This window comes from Falco peregrinus, chromosome 5 (assembly GCF_023634155.1).
Source record: "Falco peregrinus isolate bFalPer1 chromosome 5, bFalPer1.pri, whole genome shotgun sequence".
Lineage (NCBI taxonomy): Eukaryota > Metazoa > Chordata > Aves > Falconiformes > Falconidae > Falco > Falco peregrinus.
Window position 1 is genome coordinate 19,404,932 of NC_073725.1, and position 19,660 is coordinate 19,424,591.

Here is a 19,660-nt window from a genome sequence, read left to right on the forward strand (position 1 = left end):
TAAAATGGTGTCAGGGAAATCCAGTTTGGAGGGTTGAGACGTCTAACTGCAAAAGAGTAATGCTTTTAAGTAGCTGTTTTAGTCTTAAAATCAAGCGTGTTAAAGGGTGTACTTAGAAAATGTACTAAAGGAGAGATTTCAGAAGCATGCCAATATTTGTAAATGCATCTGCACTCCCTTGCACCAAACTCAAAATTGCTTTCAAATGAAAGCTCTTATAATGCATTTTTAAAACATCACTGATACTAAAATTCTGTGTTATTTGTGAAGCAATTACATATTATGAGTGAGTTGACATTTTTAAAATATTTAATTTTGAAAGCTAGTTGAGGCACAAGAAGAGTAAAAAAGAAACGAACTAAAAGGAAGAGGTGGGGAAAAAGAGCAAGGCTGGATGTCAAAACAAACTTACACCTTCAAAGCCAGGACACAAAGTCAAACTGTCAGTCAGCCTGCGGAAAGTCATAGGAAATACCTGGTTTCCTATTTCTATTCTTCTCTCAAAAATCATATTGAGTGGCATTAAAGCAGAAAAGAATGGCTGTTCAAAAAAGTAATGGGGAATATATCTTAATGAAGTCTTCTTCCTTCACTAAAAATGCTGAGTATATTCACACAGCTGTCGAAGCCCTGACATGCTGTTTGCATGTTTTCTAAGGTTCCATAGGTACCATGTGACAATTTGTTGTGTCTGTTTTGCATTAGATCATCATCACTTTGTGCTCCAGTTATAGGGAATGCTGGGTGTTCCGTAGCTCAGTACACATTTAAGGCTTGATCGTGGTTTTATTTTGGAGGATTTTGTTTATTTGCTGTGTCTTTACTACAGTTATTGAAATGAGATTGCAGAGGTGTAGCTACTAACATTAGGCACACTGCCCTGGTAGTGTGGCAGGGCACCTGGTAGGCACCAATTCTACCCCAGTTCTTCTCTGAAGAAAGTAGTAGCCTGTTCTCTGAAGTGCTTTATGCTTCACAGTAATAAATTTAAACCATTTTTGTCTTGTATATAGTACATATGAAATCAGTCTGAAGTCATGAGTTGGTCAAAATGTTCTTCGCTGGTTATATGATGGAAAGTGTTTGTGACCATTTTAAAAGTGAAAATTATTCTACATATATGATAGTTATTCAGAAACGTTGTCAAACACCCTTCTTGAGCATGGGAACATTAACACTTTCAGAATTTTCACAGATGGCTCACAGCTGCCTTTGAGAGTATATAACAGTGCTGCAATACTAGCATTGTAGCCTTTCTGGATCATTTTTAATGTTGTCACCAAAATTAAATGTGTTGCCCTTAACTTTAACTTCTGATAAATCAGTAATTAGTGGTACATAGCAGACAAACAGAAACTGAAGCACAGAAAGATGTTAGCCGCCCCTTAGGTGAAGAGACATCATGGAACATGCTGTTCTTTGCACTAGAGTCCAGTAATGTGAATTAGTGTTAGACTTTAATTGCACTCAGCTGCATGGGGATTAGAGATTAGCAAAGGAATTATGTTACTTCATTCTTCCAAACTTCACAAAAAGGGCTGTTTGAAACCCATTACATGTTTATCTTACTGGTTCTGATGGTTATTTTCATGCACCTGTTGATAGTTTAGAAAGTCCTGTTCCACTGAAAAACACATATTGTGTATTGCAAATAAAATTTTCTTCTTTGTTCTTCAAAGCTTAGGAGATACGTAGAGATGTATTAGGCTATAATTCACCAATGAGTGGGAAGTTAATAATTTAACAAATTGTAATCACATTGCATTCCTGCAACATAGGACATCATACAAAATGGTTAGTTTAGATTTCCAGCAATATAGTGGAATTTCCAGGGTTGACTAAGCATGCAGAATGTTAAGTGAAATGGATGTCCCTGTAGCCACCAAAGATGTACCTGTGCAGTCTCTAACACATCCGTGAAGAGAAATTCTAGCACATCAACTACCATGTTATTGTCACTGACACATTGCAACAGCTTTTAATATACATTATTAGGAGGGCAGACAAGATGTTTTTCAAAGAAGTGTCCTTTTTGTGTCTACGTATCTATTTAAATTATTGTTGGATGACTTAAACGTTTCAACTACTGCATCATTAGCTTCTCTTAATGCTTTTTCCTTTCGGTGGAATGCACATCTGTTGAAGTATTTCTCCTCCCCCCACCACCCCTTTACAAAAAGCTGGTTGCACTGGGGTATCAGCTGTGTTGATATAGATCTGGAGGGATTGTTAGCTTCCTTGGCAGGGCTCCAAGTAATTGGAGCCACAGTCTGATCTCTCCTGTTAGGTGTTCTTTGCTTTTCCTGCTGGGGAAAGATGATTATACTGCATACTGCAGGCATTTCAATACACTAACCACCTTATTTTTTTTTTTTTTTCTTTGTAATAAAGTTTCCTGTAAATTATAAATTTGTCTGTGATTTTTAGAAATGGATTTCTGCTTCTCTATGATTTTCTTTAATTGGGTGTTAGTCATCTGGACCTTGTAGAGTCCAAAAGAAACTGTAGGAATGTTGATGCACAGGCAATAAATCAAGAGGCAACTGCTTCTAGTCATACTCTTCCCACCAACTGACTGTGCTGAGACATCAATATTTTTTTTAGAAGTGCAGCTTGCAAAGAAATAATCATGTTCATGTTATCATGTACCATTATCATTTAAAAAGTCTAAATACATTGTAATACACAGAAATACCAGTGACTTACAAAAGTGAAAATAAATATTTGTAAGCCAAGAAACTATATCCAAGACAAAACCACTTCCAGAGGCGATCGGTGCTCTGCTGTTCCTGAATAACTGACTGTCTGGAGCAAGTAGTGGGTAGATCTTGAGAGTCTAGTTGATAAGAAGTGAAAAATTTACCTCTGGCTTGGAAGGTGAGATGAGCAGAGGTGTTCAAAGTCATCAGATACTGAATACTGACCCAAAGAAAATAAAGCGAGACATGTTGCATTGCTCGCTAGTGCTCAGAATATCGGAAAATTAATGGTACCTCCATGTTCTCCCTCTGCAGACCCTCTAAGCTATTAAGCATTTGTGGTGATTTTTCTGTCTTTCTTTCATCGCTCTTTGAACTGCTGTATCTCTCAGAATATTTTAAAAATATATTAATGGAAATTGATGAGAATATGAAGGTTATTATTATGTCAGCTGTGAAGCAGCAAGAAAATTATAGAAGAATCTAGAAGAAGTCGCCATCATTACATACTGAAAAAAAAACGGTTGGCTTATGTCATGGGGGCAAAAATCTCATTTAGTCAAAGTTCCTTTTAGAAGTCTTTAGCAAGACATCTCTTAATGTGAATCTGAATAAAGTCAGATAGTTCATTTTTTTCCCCATTTGCTACAGTACTGAATTAATTATGTGGTGGTTTCTTATTCCAGATTTGGACACCGTGAAAACAGCTAATCAGAGCTACAAAGACAAGATTAATTGGTGTTAATTTCCAAACATTAGTGTTGGAATTTACTTGCCTTAGTATGTCTAGACTTCAAATGATAGGAAATAAGTGTAGTGATGGAAAAAAATGAAAACAGATCATTCAGGATAAATGGGGGCAAAATTGGTAAAGTAGTGATTTCTGTGATATATATATACATTTTAATATTCAGAGAAGTGCTGAAATGGTTTTGTGTCTTATTTGTGTTCCTTCAAAATAACCAACTTTTGATCTACTGACATAGGAGAGCAGATGCCAGGTCTTTTAAAGCTGCTATCATCTCACCCAGTAAGGGGTGATAGCTCCAGAGGTTTTTTCACTTCTGCCTACCACAGTACATCTGAATTCATTGCAGTCCTTTGGCTTTTAACGTATGGATGCTGGTAAGGATCAATCTGTGATTCTGCCCTAAAAGCAGTTGAAAGGGGGAGAAGAAAAAAACAGTTGAATGTCAGATCTTCAACCTTCTCTCATGCTGGTGGCGTTTCTTCGGAATAGGACAAAATGGGGAGGAAGAAGTCTGAACTCAAGCCTGATACTACTTACATGCTTAGAAATAACAGGTTTATGAAGTCTCAGAGCCACTCCTGCATCTGCAGACGGCTTTCTAACCCATTGAATTCAGTAGGTGATGGAAATAAAGGAGAAAGTAAAGCAAGTACTCAAAGAAGCAACATGAAACACATGTGGAAGGGGCAGGAAAATGCAGAAAAGAATGTGGTAACTGCTGTAGAAGAAAAAATTAATCTCTGCATGTACATTAGTGAGGAAGATGCCAAATACTGCTTGCAGCTTGATGAGGATGACCTTCAGGAGTATCTCTGCAATTTGTAGAAACACTGAAATCGGAAATGATCCAATAGATAAAACTATCCCTGCAGGAATACTCTTTCTAAATTTCCAACATCATTTACAAGGAGGGGAAAAAATATAGCAACTAATACAACTTTAAAGTGTATTTATAGAAATTAAAAGTTTCCTCTAAAACCTCTGTTGCTTTCTTAATTAGATACTGAAGAAACAGATTTAGGGTCCTGCCGATGGCAAATAATGCACAGCTCATAAAAAGGACTGTCTCAGTAGCAGCTGCCGTATGAATATGAAGTTCGGAGATGAATAAAAATGGGTTTTACACAGGAATCCGCAGTAATCTGTAGAAAGACCTTCTGTTTAGTAATAGGATGGTGGTGTGATTTCTTCAGAGGAAACCTGAAATTTGGATACCAATATGGATTTGACTGAAAACGAATCCAAGTCTTTAAGCAGTCTACTGCACGGTCCTCTTGTAATATCCCAAATATGACAGGATGCAATTTGCTCTCTAAGAAAGAAGTTCACTAAAATCTAACTCTGAGTTCGTTTTTTTGTTGGTTTTTTGTTTGTTTGTTGGGTGTTTTTTTTTTGTCTATACGTGCCGGAGGGCACTAAGGAGGTTAGTAATTAGCGTAACATGCACAGACAGTGCAAAGAAGTAAAATAAAAGAGGTTGCAATTAAAGTATGCTTTATGTTTGGGAGGAAGCATCCATACAGACATTTGCTTTCACACCTCCCTTGTATTTGCCTTAACATCCTGTTTGAAGGCAGCCATTCACCTGAACCTTTGCTGTCAGAGATTCTTGTCATTTTTACACGAAGCAAATTGAAACCTAATCAAGTAAAATCTCTGAAATCTGGAAATTATATTTGTTTTCAGAATAATGCATCACCCCATTTTTACAGGTTTTCACATGTTTGATTTATCTTGGATAATCAATTCTAATAGGCTAGATGCTGAAAGACCAAAGTGGCAAACGTTTTAAGTAGCATCTTAGCTAGCTTTAATTTAATACATGCATGGCACAGCTACCTTGTTACTTGACTGACAACTCAGTTGCTGGTTTATGTTTTCTCCTTACAGAAAATATTTGATGGGGTTTTGTGCTGGGTTGGTTTTTTGTCATGGGTTTTTTTTTCTTTTTAATTTACAAACCCTTTGTTTAGTTTTTATATCTTATGAACCAATGCTTTGGCATTATAAATACATGCTGAGTATTTTGTGTTCTATTTGATAAAGCTTTTTACTGGCTGAGGGAAGCATATGTTGCAGGAGGAAAGTGGTCTTTTGAATTGTAGAAATACAACTGGATACTGAGCTCAGCGGGGAGTGAAAACCCCACTCCTAATAGCTGGGCATGGACTAGCACTTGCCTTTGCAGTCTCTGAAGGCTGTCCTTGCATATGCACCGTGTCTGATGGGGACTGGGATCTCTTGTAACCCCCCTGCTGTGGTTGTGTCTCTCTGTTAGGCTCAGAGTCTTCCAGCAGTGCTGGCTCCTCAGGATCACTGTCACGACTACATCAGCCTCTCCAAAGTGCATCTCTTGTGCCCGGGGTGACGGCCAGCTCTTCAGGCAACGTGTCCTACCCTGAGAACGGGATGAATGGCCAGGTGGCTCCCAGCAACACCAGCTATATCATTCTTCCACTTGAAGCTGCAGGGATACCGCCTGGCAGTATCCTTCTCAACCCGCACACAGGTCAGTACGATGCTCTCCTGCCTGGTACTGCCCTTGGTTGTTTCTGATGTCATCTAGAGAACTGGCAAATTTGTTGTTTCTAGAATTATTTTCCTTGAGGCACTTTATGAGGAAGTAAGTAGCAAATATACATAGACATGACATATGGCAGGTTGTTTTTTCAAATCTGCAGGCAAATCTGGATTGTGGCATAGCCGGTGGGAAGTGATACAAAACACACTTGTGTGGTCAGGATATTCATCTCGTAAAAACCCTGGCGCTCCTTGGCTGTGAATCCTCCAAGATCCCATTAGCTTCAGTAAGGACAGATACTCTTCCATATTGAGCATGCTGAGATACAGTGCAACCAAAATACAATATCAAAGTCTTAGAGATCGTGCTTAACAGCAGAATTTCAAAAGGCTGGAGGGCTGCATTTGAATTAGCACTTCAGAGTTGATTTTGTTATGTGAGCTGTATGATTAGCAATTGTATTTAAATCAGAAGCTTTGTGATAAGAGAAAGTTGTAATTTCTTCAATTCCTGGTAGTTAGCAGTGCTGCAGCACACAAAGGAGGCACTTGCTGTCACCCAAGCACTGTGGGGGCTTTAGACCACTCAGCTTGAGCTTGAGTGCTTGCTGAAAGGTTAAGGCAATTTGTTACCTCCTTGGTCCAGATCATGTTATGCTATTACTCCCCACAGTATTGTACTGACAGTATTCAAAAGGTTTAGGGAGGTTGAGGCTTCGATGCTTCTTCAGTGATTCGGTGACCATGACTAGCTGTGCTGTCAACCTTAGCTGAGTTATGCTGGGTTTAAAACAACAAAGCCTTCAGTGAAATGTATTTACCATTATGCTGGAAACTGAGAGTTGAACTCCGAAATATTTTCCCGAAGTTCTTAATAGAGCATTCAGGAGCTTTTTGTTTGGGGATTTTTTTTTTTTATATATATAGTCAGCATTCTGTATATATTACACCCCTGTGTTCCAGTATTTTGATGAAAATGTGCAAAGCTTATTTGTGAGTCCACAGCTAAAAATAGTAATTTTTTTGGTCAGAATTCAGTCAAGAAAAACTGAAAGTTGCAGTATTTAAGAAAAACACAGCATTGACAAACTATTAAACCAAGCATTCCATGAGTATTTAGAGATAGTAGTAGCTGGAGCTAATCTATATAAATCAACATATATAAAATCAGGAAGGAGTTCTTGTTTGTTTAGATTCAGTGTGATAAGTTCTTTCCGGAAAGATGACTTAGTAACTTGCACAAACTTGTACTTTTCTCAAGCTTTTACTGTTGAGGTACACTTTCTTCAAGCTATTACATTATTGACATGAGAGCCTAATGCTGCCATCATGAATGGGGATTTTGGACATTTCTTAAAAACTCACTTAGGGCAGAGGATAGAATGATAGGTGGGCATAAGAGAAAACCCATCATTATTAATTTACTCATTTCTGTTGTTCTGGTAGTTGATAGTTCTGTCTGTAGCACTGGCATTTCTTAGTCAATACAGAAGAAAGCATTTTGTGTACTATGTGGTCCACTTCTGTACAAAACTCAGCAGGCCTAGACAGAAGTCATCCATAATTCAGGTGACAGGACTGAGAGAAACAAACAAAAGGAATTGCTGCTGCTTTGAGCCCAACAGCAGCTGAGAGGTTGTCCTTGTTACTGGCCACGGCAAGGAGGCTGGAGCTCGCTACACTTGCAAGCCAGAAGAGCTGTTTAAGAGGAACATCTCCTTTTGTTTTGTCAATTTAGCAATTTGCAGCAGCTAGCTTGCATTTTTCCCTGGTACCTAGTCTTTTTCTGCTGTAGGTATAATGTCTTTCAATACTGTCACTAGACCAGAGCACCTTGTGTCCCCTCCTAGCATGCCTCATTGTCTGCAGAGGCATCACTGAGAGCTCCATGTGTTTTATTATGTCGGACATTCAGGGAGCAAGTGTTTTTATGTATGTATAATTTTGTGTTTCTTTCAAACCCTGTGTTTTGTTTCTGTAGCTCCCGTGTAAATACATACCTAATAAAGAAAATGGAGGAAGCAGATTCTTTTGAAGACTGAGATTCTTGTCTCAGATGTATAGCTTCACGCTGCTACCTGTGCTGGAAGTCAGGCTATGCTGCAGTGTCTACTGTGTTTTTAACATGCAACAAAATACATGCTGCAAGTTTGCCACTCCTTGGGCTCAGAATCTTTGCATCTTAATTAGGGTAATATTACAAAAGAAGCTCCATAGGGAGGAGACTTAGATTGCTGGATGCTGTGATCGACTATCAAAGTGATGGATGCTGTCAGAAACATAGATGAAGAGAAGTCAGATTAAAGAAAAGGAAAAAGGGAGCTTTGTTTCCTGTAATGAATAGATTTTCTTTTCCTGTGTAACACCATTCTTTAGCTCCTTCTTCTCTTGCAGAGTGGCTATTTCCAGTCTTTTTCTCTCTTTTGATCATAACACCGTGTCCTTTAAAGATCTTTGCTTCCTTTCACACTACATAGTCACTAACAGGGCAAGCCTCTAATAGCATCCATAGATACTGTCAGTATCTCCCTGCTCTGATTATACCTGTTGGCTCCTTCTCAGGTGTTGGCAATCCACACTTTTCCATATCTTCAATTTCCTTTGTTTCCTCTCCTCTGCTTTACCCTTCTACTTCCCCAGACAGAGAAGCTTCTTGCTTGCTTTGGGAAAAGACTGTTGATGTGGCTATGCTGTTTTACTCTCTATTTCAGCTGCTTCACCAGTCTGTTTTACCCTTTAAAGAATTCCTCTTGACACATTCTCTGACTTAACCCCTTTGACAATTTAAGAGCATTTACGTTTCATTCTTACTCCTTTAAGTGACATTGCAATCTTTGCCCTTCTATCAGGGCCACAGTTCGTAACTTACAAATGTCTTCCCTGTTGCCATCTGATCTCTCCTTTTCATTTGTTATTTCAAGATTTCTTCATGAAAGGTTTTTTTTTTTTCATCTTTAAAAGCATTACTACACCTTTTCTCTTTCAGTTCTGTCATACTTTGCCGAGCCACAGGAAATGTTCTTCACAGCTTCGCTTGAGTGTCTGGTGTAGGATTCATGAGCCTGTTATCTTGCTCACCCAGTCTGACCTTCCCAGTCTCCTGAAGTACTTCTGGAGCCTGGGACTCCCAAATCTAGGGAGTCCGTGCCATTGTCACCCCATGTGTTCACAGCAAGAAGCAGGAAATTGACTAGAGGACAGTACTTCCCTGTGCTTCTTTTCCATTCACTCTAACTGTGACCTTTCTCACTGTGGGTGTGACGTGCCCAGTAGAGTATGGTGACTTCATCCAGAAAGTCTTGGTGCTTTAGAGAGAGAAGGCAAGGTCTCTGTAGCCAGCGCTCCTCATACATTTCTGATCATGACTAATAAGAGGGAACTGAAAGTCTGAGTAAATAGAAATGGTAGAGGTGCTTGTGAACAAATCAGAAGTTCATTATTTCACTGTTGCTCCCAGTCACTGCATCTCCCTTTTTGTCTCAGATATTCATACTTTAGTTATCTACTTCAAATGTTATACTTCATTACTAAGATTCCTTTTTTCTCATAGAAAAAATCTGTAATTCCTTTAATTTATGAATTTATGATGGAAGTGAAAAGGTCACTGAGGTCATGGAAAACATTTTTGCTACAGATAAATAACATTTCTTTTTTGTTTATGAGTCATTGACTTGGGTAATTTTATTTAAAAAAAAAAAACCAAAAAAACAACAAAACACATTACTTTTACAAAGTTTCTTTCCCCAGCTAAAATATCTGAAGTAAAAAGAGTCCAGCAGCTTAGAAGAACTTTGGACGGAATTTGTCCTCTATATAACAGATTTTCAAAAACATCTTAAATGTTGCTTCCTTGATAAATTCCAGTGCTGTCTCATCTGATTACATAGGCCACAACACTCAGAAGTACAGCAATATGATATTAGAATGTGTAAATAAATTAGTAACGAGGATGGGTTTTTTTGTTCTTTTTTTTTTTTTTTTCTTTTCATACAAACTACGGTATGTCATGCATAGTTGTGTACATTTGACTGCTATTGTGTGGCAATAAAATGTATGTGAATATTCTCTACCTCCAGTATTTGCTCCAGAGTTCAATTTTAGTATCAACTGATTGATCATTGAAAGTCTTCAGGTAACCATAGCATCTGAATCATCTTATAGTCGTAGTAACCTTCCACCCATTCCTTGGAAAGTAATACAGCCGAAACAGATACTTGCTGTCTGCCTTGCCTATGAAAAAAAAAATAAAAGGTGATACTGTAATGAGGCATTGAGAGTAATGAGCTCTTTACTGCTGTAGCAGGTCAGCTGAAGACCAGACGGGTAAAGCAAGGTTGTATGATTTCATACAGGAAACAGTATATTTGTAAAAGTTTTCAGCAAAGGCAGGATGTTTTGTTTCAGGTCAACCGTTTGTAAATCCTGATGGGACACCGGCAATATACAATCCTCCCAGTGGCCAGCAGACAATGAGGAGCCAGATGGTGGGACAGTCTCAGCAGCAGCCTTCATCCCAGCAGCCTCAGCAGGTTCAGCAGCCACAGCAGCAAATGACAAGTCACCTTGTCACACAGGTAGGTGTGGTAGTCATTGGAAAAAGAGGAGAAACTCTCAGGGATACAAAGGATGACCTAAAGGGTAGGAGGGATGGATGCAGCTAGACAAAATATCAGGATTTTACTTTCTTTTGAAACAAATGGGACTTATGATCTGTGTTTTTAATGTGGGGGAAACAGTTGGAGAGGCAAGATTACTTTTTCAATTCCATCTAAAGGATGCTTTCATTTTGAAAAGGACTGTTAAGCAAGTTGGTGTATACATAAATTTATTTTGCAGAAATTGCCCATAATGCCCAGAAATTGCTGAAGCATTCGTTCTCAAACCAGTGCAGTCTATAATTCTCTCCAAAGAGGCAGGAACCTTTCCCTGTCTCTTTTGACAGCCGTGGGGTTGAGTCAAAGAATCAAGTAGTACACAGGGCTTTAAAAAATTGTCTGTATCTGGTTATGTCAGGCCTGATCTATGGGTGGGCAGCTCTCTGAGCACCCCTGACCCAGATTGTGGGTCTTCTGCCTGCACCCTGTATTCTGGCCATGACCCTTCTCTGAAGTAGAAGCTCTGGAGCTACAGCAGGAGAGGGGAAGAGCAGCGTGGTTTGGGCACACTGCCACAGTATGTCAGCTCTCTGGCCCCTGGCCAGCCATGGCATGTGGCCAGATGTGACTGAGCATGGGCAGCAGGGTTTGGGTCTGGTTCAGACTTAATTTTGTGGATTGTGTGTCTGCTGTCCCAGAGCAGAGCAGGCGGGAACTACTCAAGCAAGAATCCTACATCCTGCTTACTCACAGAGCAGCCAAGATCTACTGTGGTTCTTGTGTGGCTTTATAATTTGGCACAGTTTCATCCCAAGTTACCCAGAAAAACAATGTTTAAATTCAGTGCAGTTGCTTTGATTTTACTGGGTTTGGACTTAATATGGTTCTTATTTCTTGATTTGGTCCTAGCAGTTTTAGAAGATGGAGGTAGTACCAAACCTGTGTAAGACTCAAGTTAAATGAGAGGTTAAAATGAAAGGAATAGTAAAGCTATTCCATGGTAACAGTGTTCTAGAAAATTGTTCTTTCACTTAGATGTCTGCTCCAAGCTGACGGGCCTGTCTGTTGATAATTCTCAGCCTGTTCTTTGTCAATTTTTTTTTAGCTATTGTGTTCTGCCAAAGCAGCTTTATAGCATTATTCCTTTGCCTATGACACACTCAGAGTTAAATCAGTCATTATCAGAAAAATTCAAATCTACACTTATACTGTGCTGCTCTTCGATTTTATCTCTGTAAATTAAATGTAGAATCATAATTTGTGTTTGCTTTACTTCAGTAATAAGAAGGTATAGCTGTGGCTTCCTTTAATCTAACAGCCATCAAATATCTTAAAATAGGCAGAAAAATCTTTAATACAGAATTTCTTGATATAAGGCTAAAATGAAGACGAAAACTGCAGTACCTGACCTCTTGTTCTTGGGCTGGCAATGAGTCACCTGCATTTTCAGAGCTGTGGTTGAGACCTTTGTTCTCAGTGACAGAATTAGTGACGGCTATTGTTATTGTTTCTTTCAAAGTAGGTTGTATTTATTGTTTTTCATTGTGTTTATTTTGCAGCCTGTTCAGGCAATGCAGCCATCTTCTCAGTCAGTCCAATATCCAGCAGTTTCTTATCCTCCCCAGCATCTCCTGCCAGTCTCTCCAACGCAGCAGTTTTCTGTGGTACTAAAGATGTTTTTCTTTCTTTCTTTCTTTCCTTGAAGTTGAAGCTGGATGTGTGAGCATGAGGATGCCTGAGAGCCTCTGTAAAGCACTGCAAGGGGTGTCCCACAGGAGAGCCTCATCTAAATTCCTGTTTGCCTTAACGCTTTTGGTACTGACAAGCATTCTGTAAGAGCATTGCTGCTGATTATGGTTATCTAACCAGGAGGATGTTAGGAGCAGGGCTCTCCAGCTGGTTAGCAGAGCCTCCAGAAAAATGTTCTGTTGTGCTTGAGCCTGATAGGAGCTTGTGCCTCCCCACTTTATATCGAGGGAACTTAAATTTCTAAGTTGAGCATTTGAGGTTTGGGTTATCCCTCTTTTATGTCCATAAAGACTGGAGAAGAGACCTCTAGAAATTGTTATTTTTTTATTTAATATTATTTTATCAGTATACTAAATCCACTGCCTGGATTTATTCCCTGACGATACCAGAGCACTTGGAAAATAGAGTGGTGGTGAACCAGCTGCAGAAGGTGTGGTACGCTATGCATCATGACAAAGCACCAATGGACATATAATAAAAATAAGTAGAGTGCTCTTCTGGAGTCTTAATCTGGCTTGGTGCTTACAGGGCTAAAATTATACTGTTGTAAAATGAAGTTGACATTTTAAGAGGGACTACAAGATTGTTTTTTCTGTTGTCTGGTAATTTTATTTATGACTGTGTTTTTTCCCAAGGTAGAGTTGTCACATAGTTATAGTAAGAGATAGAAACAAAGCTGAACAGATCCTTGCAGCTAAAATGATGTTATTAATGCCTGGTAGATGAGCGGTACCATTTAAAGGACAATAAAAAATGTTCCATGCTGAACATACGAAGTTGCATATCTCAGTGCTAATTCTCTTGAAAAGTGTCTTGCAGGCATCTCGGGTTGTTCTAGTGATAGTCATAGGAAGGCTGATATTTTTAGTGGCTAATTTAATAGTGAAACTTCACCTGAATTAATGTCTTCAATGTCTATTAATTATGCACACGATATATAAATTATAGGGGCTTGAAGCTCTAGGTCTCTGCTGTGCGAATCCAGAGACATTCCAGACTCAGTGAAGTTTCTCATAGGATCTGTTTGCAGTCATTCGCCGTCCAGGTAATGAATATCCTAGCTTTTTACAGAAACAACTTCAGACAGACAACTTATTTGCCTGGATATGCATGTAGGATGATGGTAAAGTTAATAGCATTACTTTCTTATGCAACCTGAAGATCTTCCAGGAGTACTCTAAAATGTTGGCCCATGGTATCCACTCTCAGAGTCTGGGGGTGAGCCTGCCATCTTTGGCAGTGCTTTCCACAAATAAACGTGGGTTTTTTTCTTTCTCTTTTGAAGTTTCCGGCCAATAAATACCTTGTGGGATGGTTTTGGAGAATGAACACCGCAGGAATGAGAACAAAATCGAAGAGGCTCCTTTTAAAAAACAGCATGGATGTTCTAAGTGAAAAGCATTTTTATAGTGCTTATTCCCTATCCATGAGGGGGCATAAGGAAGGGACTGTAATCTGCATATTAGCACACAATGGAGTTTTATGCTGGATTTATTGCTGTATAAAGTATGTTTTAATGTTGAGTATTAAAAGTCTTACGGTGTGGGCACAAATGAATATGCAGAGAGCCACATTTGTAAATCTTTGACCTTCACAGAATAAACTTGAGAGTGTTGATTAGCATGGATCTTTTTGCAAGACTGAACAGATACTGTCTAGAATCTGTGTATCATTACCAGCATGTAATGAGACTCAGGTCCATTGACTTTATTTGGTACATGCATTCTATCACAGATTTTATTCCCCCTGCCCCCCTTCAGTCAAATAAAATACTTGTTTCTTCCCAACACTGAATAAAAACCCCACTTGAAATAGCCACTGTAGGCTTAGAGGTTTTTACCATCTTTATGTTTACAACCTTGGATTTTCAAAACAGTCCAAAAAGGAAAAGGTCCACGCCTGAATCCTACTGAATTCCTCTTGGGATCATTTTGAAACACAGGTGAAATTACCCGCATGTGTTTGGCTGAGGGATCTTGTGTATGGGGGAAGAGGTATTTGTAATGTTATTTTCATGCCCTTTATATTTAAAATGTCTTCTTTTGGACACTATAAAGTTCACTTGTCATTTTGGAATAAAAGGGGAGGGCAGGGTAAAAGCCAAAATAATTGGCTTTTGTGCCAAGCAATGCCGTTCACCTTGCAGGCTGGACATCTTTGTCAAAGCATTTATAGTGATTTTCATTTTAATTGCCTCAATTTTTGTAGCTAGCCATGCAAAGTGTGGCACGTATTTGAGCTGAGTGATTCCTTTCCCCCTCCTGCTCTGTTTGAACCTATTTTGGTTTGCTAATTTGCGTGTCTACTGCAGACATCATGTCTACATCATTTTCTACTGCCTTTTGCCCTGCAGCGAGATGACATGACAACACAGTTTAACCAGATGAGCTTAAGTCGTCAATCATCAGGAGACAACCCCGAATCACCTTCTGGTCCTGTCTACCCATCGCCTATCTTGCAGCAGCCTGCCCAGCAGACAGGTTACATTATGGCTTCCCCAAGTCAGCAGCTTCCCCCAGGAGGCTTTACAGGTTCAGGTCCACCAGTATCCCAGCAAGTGCTGCAGCCGCCGCCGCCGCCCCAGGGCTTTGTGCAACAACCACCACCACCACCTGCTCAGGTAGGCAAAACCTTTGCTAACAGTTTGGCATGGCACTCATTAGAACATCATAAAAAGAACAGAAAAAAATTATCCAGACTCTGGATTTTTTTTTTTTTTTTTTTCCCCTGGTAAAAAGCTTAGCAGATTTTTAGGCAGCAGGAAACCTGCAAAGCTCCTATTGTTTCCTGGGTTACAGTAAGTCCTTCCTTATCTTCAAACCATTTTCTGAACATATGTTCGTACTCCAGGACACATCTGCACATGAATATGAAGGAGGAGGGTGAGTAAATATCCATAGTCCCTTTTCCCTGCATATATACCAAAAGAGCAACATGCACATCAGCCCAGGTAGTCATTAATCATATTTAATTGACTTGAACATGTGAGATGTCACAGATCAGTAATTTTAACTGTCTTCCTGAAGACTGATTATGTTTTACTGTTCACTACCAAACATCTCTACTTGTCTCCTGGGTACCTTTACAGAATATTGAAAGTGATTACTGTCAAGAAGTAAAATGCACAGATGACTTTCTGGCCTATTTTCAAGGCATACACTTAAAAACCCCAAATTTCTTTATCCAGTTACAGATAAATTCATTTAAATTCTACTTTAAAATGGTTTTAATAGTATTTTTCCTGTTTTCATTTTATCCTTTGGAAGAAAATTAGAAAAAATAAAGTGAAAAAGATTCACAACTTCTTTTAATGTAGTAGTGTAAACCCTACTGTTTGTTTTGTTTGCATTTCTTACTGCAAATCTCCAGTTGTGTTTGTTAATGGGATTCTGTATTGCCACAGTAATTAAGAATTTATACTGTTATAATGTTTTAAGTGGGCTAGAGATCTAGTTAATTACATCACTAATTAACAATAAAATAAATGTGAAGAGTACTGGATGCTGACATCCCATAGAGGACTGTGACATCCATAGTTTCTGTAGTTAGAAACTTTGCAGCCAATTTTTCTGAGAGAACGATTACAAAAAATAATTCTAAAGAGCAAAAGTTCAATATAATGTGATTTTTTTAAAATTTGAAAATATTGCTAGAAAAAGATCTTGCTGTTTGCCAAAGGTAGTGTTTTTCTAAAATTTTGAGAGGAAAAAATGACCTGAAGAGCAGAATCCCCTGATGAATCCATCTCCTCATCTAGACTGTGTCTCTTATGTAAGTAGAGGCTGTCCAGGCTTTTCTCCTCATGTACAACCCCCTGGTGCCGTCAGTGTTTTCAAGCATCGTTTAGTCAAGCCTCACGCCACTTCTAGTGAACCAGATAAATGTGAGCACCTCCATTTTACAAGCTGTCACCGCAGCAGGCAAAGCGATGCGTTCCCCAGCCCTGCTGGCTGGGGTTTGCTGTGGGAGCTGAGGGGGCTGCAGCATCACGCTGCCTGCTGTGCCAAGGGGAACCTGCATCAACTCCTCTCCTCCTTAGGTGAGACCAGGTTTGCAGCTCACCCTGGGTTCTCTGCTAGATCCTACCTCGGCTGACTTTGCAGAGGCTGCTTCTGTGGATTTGCCTGCAGCTTCTGCCTGCCTGTGGCTGAGCCTTCATCACCTAGAGCGGGAGCATTGGATTTCACCCTTGGGTGTGCAGCAGGATGCAGGGTTTTCACTTAGTCTGATGCAGTGTTACTTTGTGAAGCTGTTTTCCCTCATTAGTACTTGCTCCGGTGCTACTAGAGAGGCAGGTAACTTCAGAGGACAAGTGATGAAGAGAGGCCTTTTCATATATAGGAGGACCAGTACCATACTGGTATGTTTAACAGCCACTGTGTCTCTGTCCACACCCCAAATACGGCAGATGAGGGCACTTTCCTCCTACAGTGTAAAAAAGTGGAAAGTTACCAAAGACAGAAAAATATCTTTTGGATTTGCAGTAACTTCAATTATTTCACTGGGGAATGTTTTGTCCTCAGGGGGTGAAGCAAGGTGAAAAATTCAGTGCTGTCAGCTTTCTCTGCATTCATTGCACTGCGTGCACCATTCATCTCCAGCTTGTGTCTATTCCAAAAAATCCTTGTCCGACACCTGTGTGGAAGAGGGTGCGGGGGGCTTAGTCCCTGCTGCCTGTGTCCCTATACTGTGAGAGCGCAGTGGCCTTGGTCTGCTAGGAGGGAGAGGGGGCAGCAGCTGTCTGCATCCACCTGCACAGGTGGGAACTGCTGATTGACGTTTCAAGTCTTAATTCATTCTCTTCAGCCCTAGAATTTGGCACAGTGCTTTGGATGCTGCTTGTAGTACATTTACAGCAAATAGGGGATCTGTCTTATAAAAAGATGAGCAAAGCCTTGGGAAACAATAAGGTTTTTTGCCTAGCAGCTCAGCTTTCTGTGCAGGGCAGCTAGACTCTACTCCCTGTTCTGCCCATGAGCAAAACTTCACTGTGGCAGTGGCTATTGGCAAACTCAGTCACCTGTTACACTTTTGGGCTTAGATGCAGTAGTAAGGTTGCTCTTTGATGCCAAAGCAGGTGGTCTAAGGCAGGCTTTAAAAAAAAAATAAAGGAAAAAAAAAAAGGGTGTGATGAAGATGATAATGCACGCAAAACATGATACAATGCATTAATCAATGCAATGCAATCAATGTAAAAGCACTTTTATATCTTAAATGTTGCTATTGAATTTATACCCATCAAAAAGAGGTTTGACTCTAATGGCATTGCTGGTAAGGGTTCTAGTAGGCTGGCTGTTATGTCCTGTATACTGTTGGAAGGTAATAGTGAAAACTTGGGTGGAGGTCCTGTGAGTATGATCTTTTCATTTGGGAGCTGAAAGGAGGAGAAAGAAATGCCCTCCAAGCCTACAAACCCAATGGTACTGCATTTAAATTTTTAGGTTTTGCATTAAAGTTTAATTAAATGTGGCTGTACAGCTGCTCTGCAGGACTCTCTCTCCCAGTCTGTATCAAAGTAGAAGCAGACTGAGTTTGAAATGAGATGCCTAAGAAATGCTGAAAGGACCCCTTACATTTCTTTTGCTGCTTCTTTCATCACACCTGTTCCCCATCTTGACAACAGAGTCGTGATTTAATAACCTAAAAATAATGATCTGTCTTTGTTCAGCCAACTGGAAAAAAACCCACAAAAAACCCAACCATTAGTCTGGGTTTGCTGAAAGGGACTTGTAGCAACAAATGTCTGTTTGCTTTCTGTATCACAAATAGCAAATGTACATCTTTACTTTTTCTTTTTTATGCTATTTTCAATTTTCTTCTCTTTCCAATGGTGGTTCTATAGCACTGATGGGCCCAGGCACTTCAACAAGGGTCCACATTAGTTTTTTGCAACATTCTGTCAGTGGTGTTTGCTATTGCTCTGCCTCTGCAAATGATGAAATGGGAAAAATGCGAGTACTATGCCAGTGGGAAAGGATATGCTCCCTTAAAATTAATTTTCACCTGACTCCTCCTTTCTGGAAGGTATACTGGCAAAATGATGTCAAAAAACGAGATGGCATGAATTTTTGGAGAGGTTTGAAGAAGTAATATGCTAGTTGAGGGATTTCTTACCTGAATTCATTTTGTATCATCATTAATTTTAGCTGTGTCTTTGCAGAAACCCCCTCCTAGACACTCCATAACTACTCTAAGACAAATTCTTATTCGTAACATGTCTTCTCTAGGAAGCTTGTTTTGAAGAAGGTTGGGGAGTCACTGCAAGTGGATGGATCTCAAAAATTATATTGGATGACATCCTACCATTGTTCTACACAAGCCCCCTCCCCCCTTTTTTTTTTCTTCTTTTTTGAATTGTTACTGTAATTATGATGGAAGGGGTGGGTGGGGAACAGAGAAATCCTTGAAGAATGACTGATCCCAGTTAGTTAGGTAATGATACCTCCATGTGTCCATACATCTCTGTGGTTTCTGTTTTCTTCACTCCCATTTATGCACTGTAGCTGCTATTCACAGTAGCGTCAGCATCGCTCATCATCTGAATGAAGGTGTTAATCCAAACCTAACTGGATATCAACAACATTAAGAGAAGGTAGAATACCTAGCAGAACCAAGCTGTAAATCAGTAGGGATATAGTTTAGCAAAGTGAGATCAGCCTTAAAGATGTGTGGAATCCTATCCCTACCATGAGGAAATAAACAACATACCTGTAAATTTAAGAGGTGCTGCTAGAGAGCAGTCCAAGGGAGACTCAGCCTGGTAATGGGTTTCAAACTGTATGTGAACAGATCAAAGCAGAAAGCCAATATCATACTGAGTCTGCCCATCATCTATAGACAAAGTACATTAGAAGGAGGAAAAAGTAATGTCTTGTTGTGACATTTCTTGAGTGTTTCTGAAGTGATGTCCCTAGTCCTGTTAGATTTTAAGTAAAGAAAACGCTATATATGAAAGAAAAAACAGAATGCATTGGAATGGTCAACCTACAAACAAGGAAGGTATTCACCTTCAAAATAAGAAAATCCAGGAAGTGAGGATCATCTGTCAACTATTTCAATGGCAATAATTAAGAAGTGGTGGGGTGTTCGCAGTGTTCAAGGATTAAGATCAACGTACAATGCTTTTAGACTAAAGACAGCAGCATTTATTTAGATTATTTCTTAAAAAAAATGTCTTTTGTTTTTTTTGTGGGTTTTGTTTGGTTTTTTGGTTTAGGACAACCATATAGCTGTGTTGGCATGCTTGTTAGTGCAGTGGAAACTTCCTGCTTCTGTAAATGAAATATGTCATACAAGCAAAAGGTCCAAGGTTAGACTGTGCATTCACATGGGAAAGCAATTCAAGT

At 39.5% G+C, this 19,660-nt stretch overlaps 1 protein-coding gene across 20 annotated transcripts in view; it reads left to right on the top strand.

Annotated features, from left to right (window-relative positions):
• The window catches only part of ARPP21 (cAMP regulated phosphoprotein 21), a 146,143-nt gene that overhangs the window by 83,892 nt on the left and 42,591 nt on the right, over positions 1–19,660 (top strand). For all 20 annotated transcript variants that reach the window (XM_055806480.1, XM_027793720.2, XM_055806479.1 and 17 more), the window contains 4 exons: positions 5,729–5,959; positions 10,375–10,544; positions 12,125–12,229; positions 14,668–14,934. In XM_055806480.1, the coding sequence (XP_055662455.1) occupies positions 5,729–5,959; positions 10,375–10,544; positions 12,125–12,229; positions 14,668–14,934 (773 nt within the window). The remainder of the gene's footprint in view (positions 1–5,728; positions 5,960–10,374; positions 10,545–12,124; positions 12,230–14,667; positions 14,935–19,660) is intronic.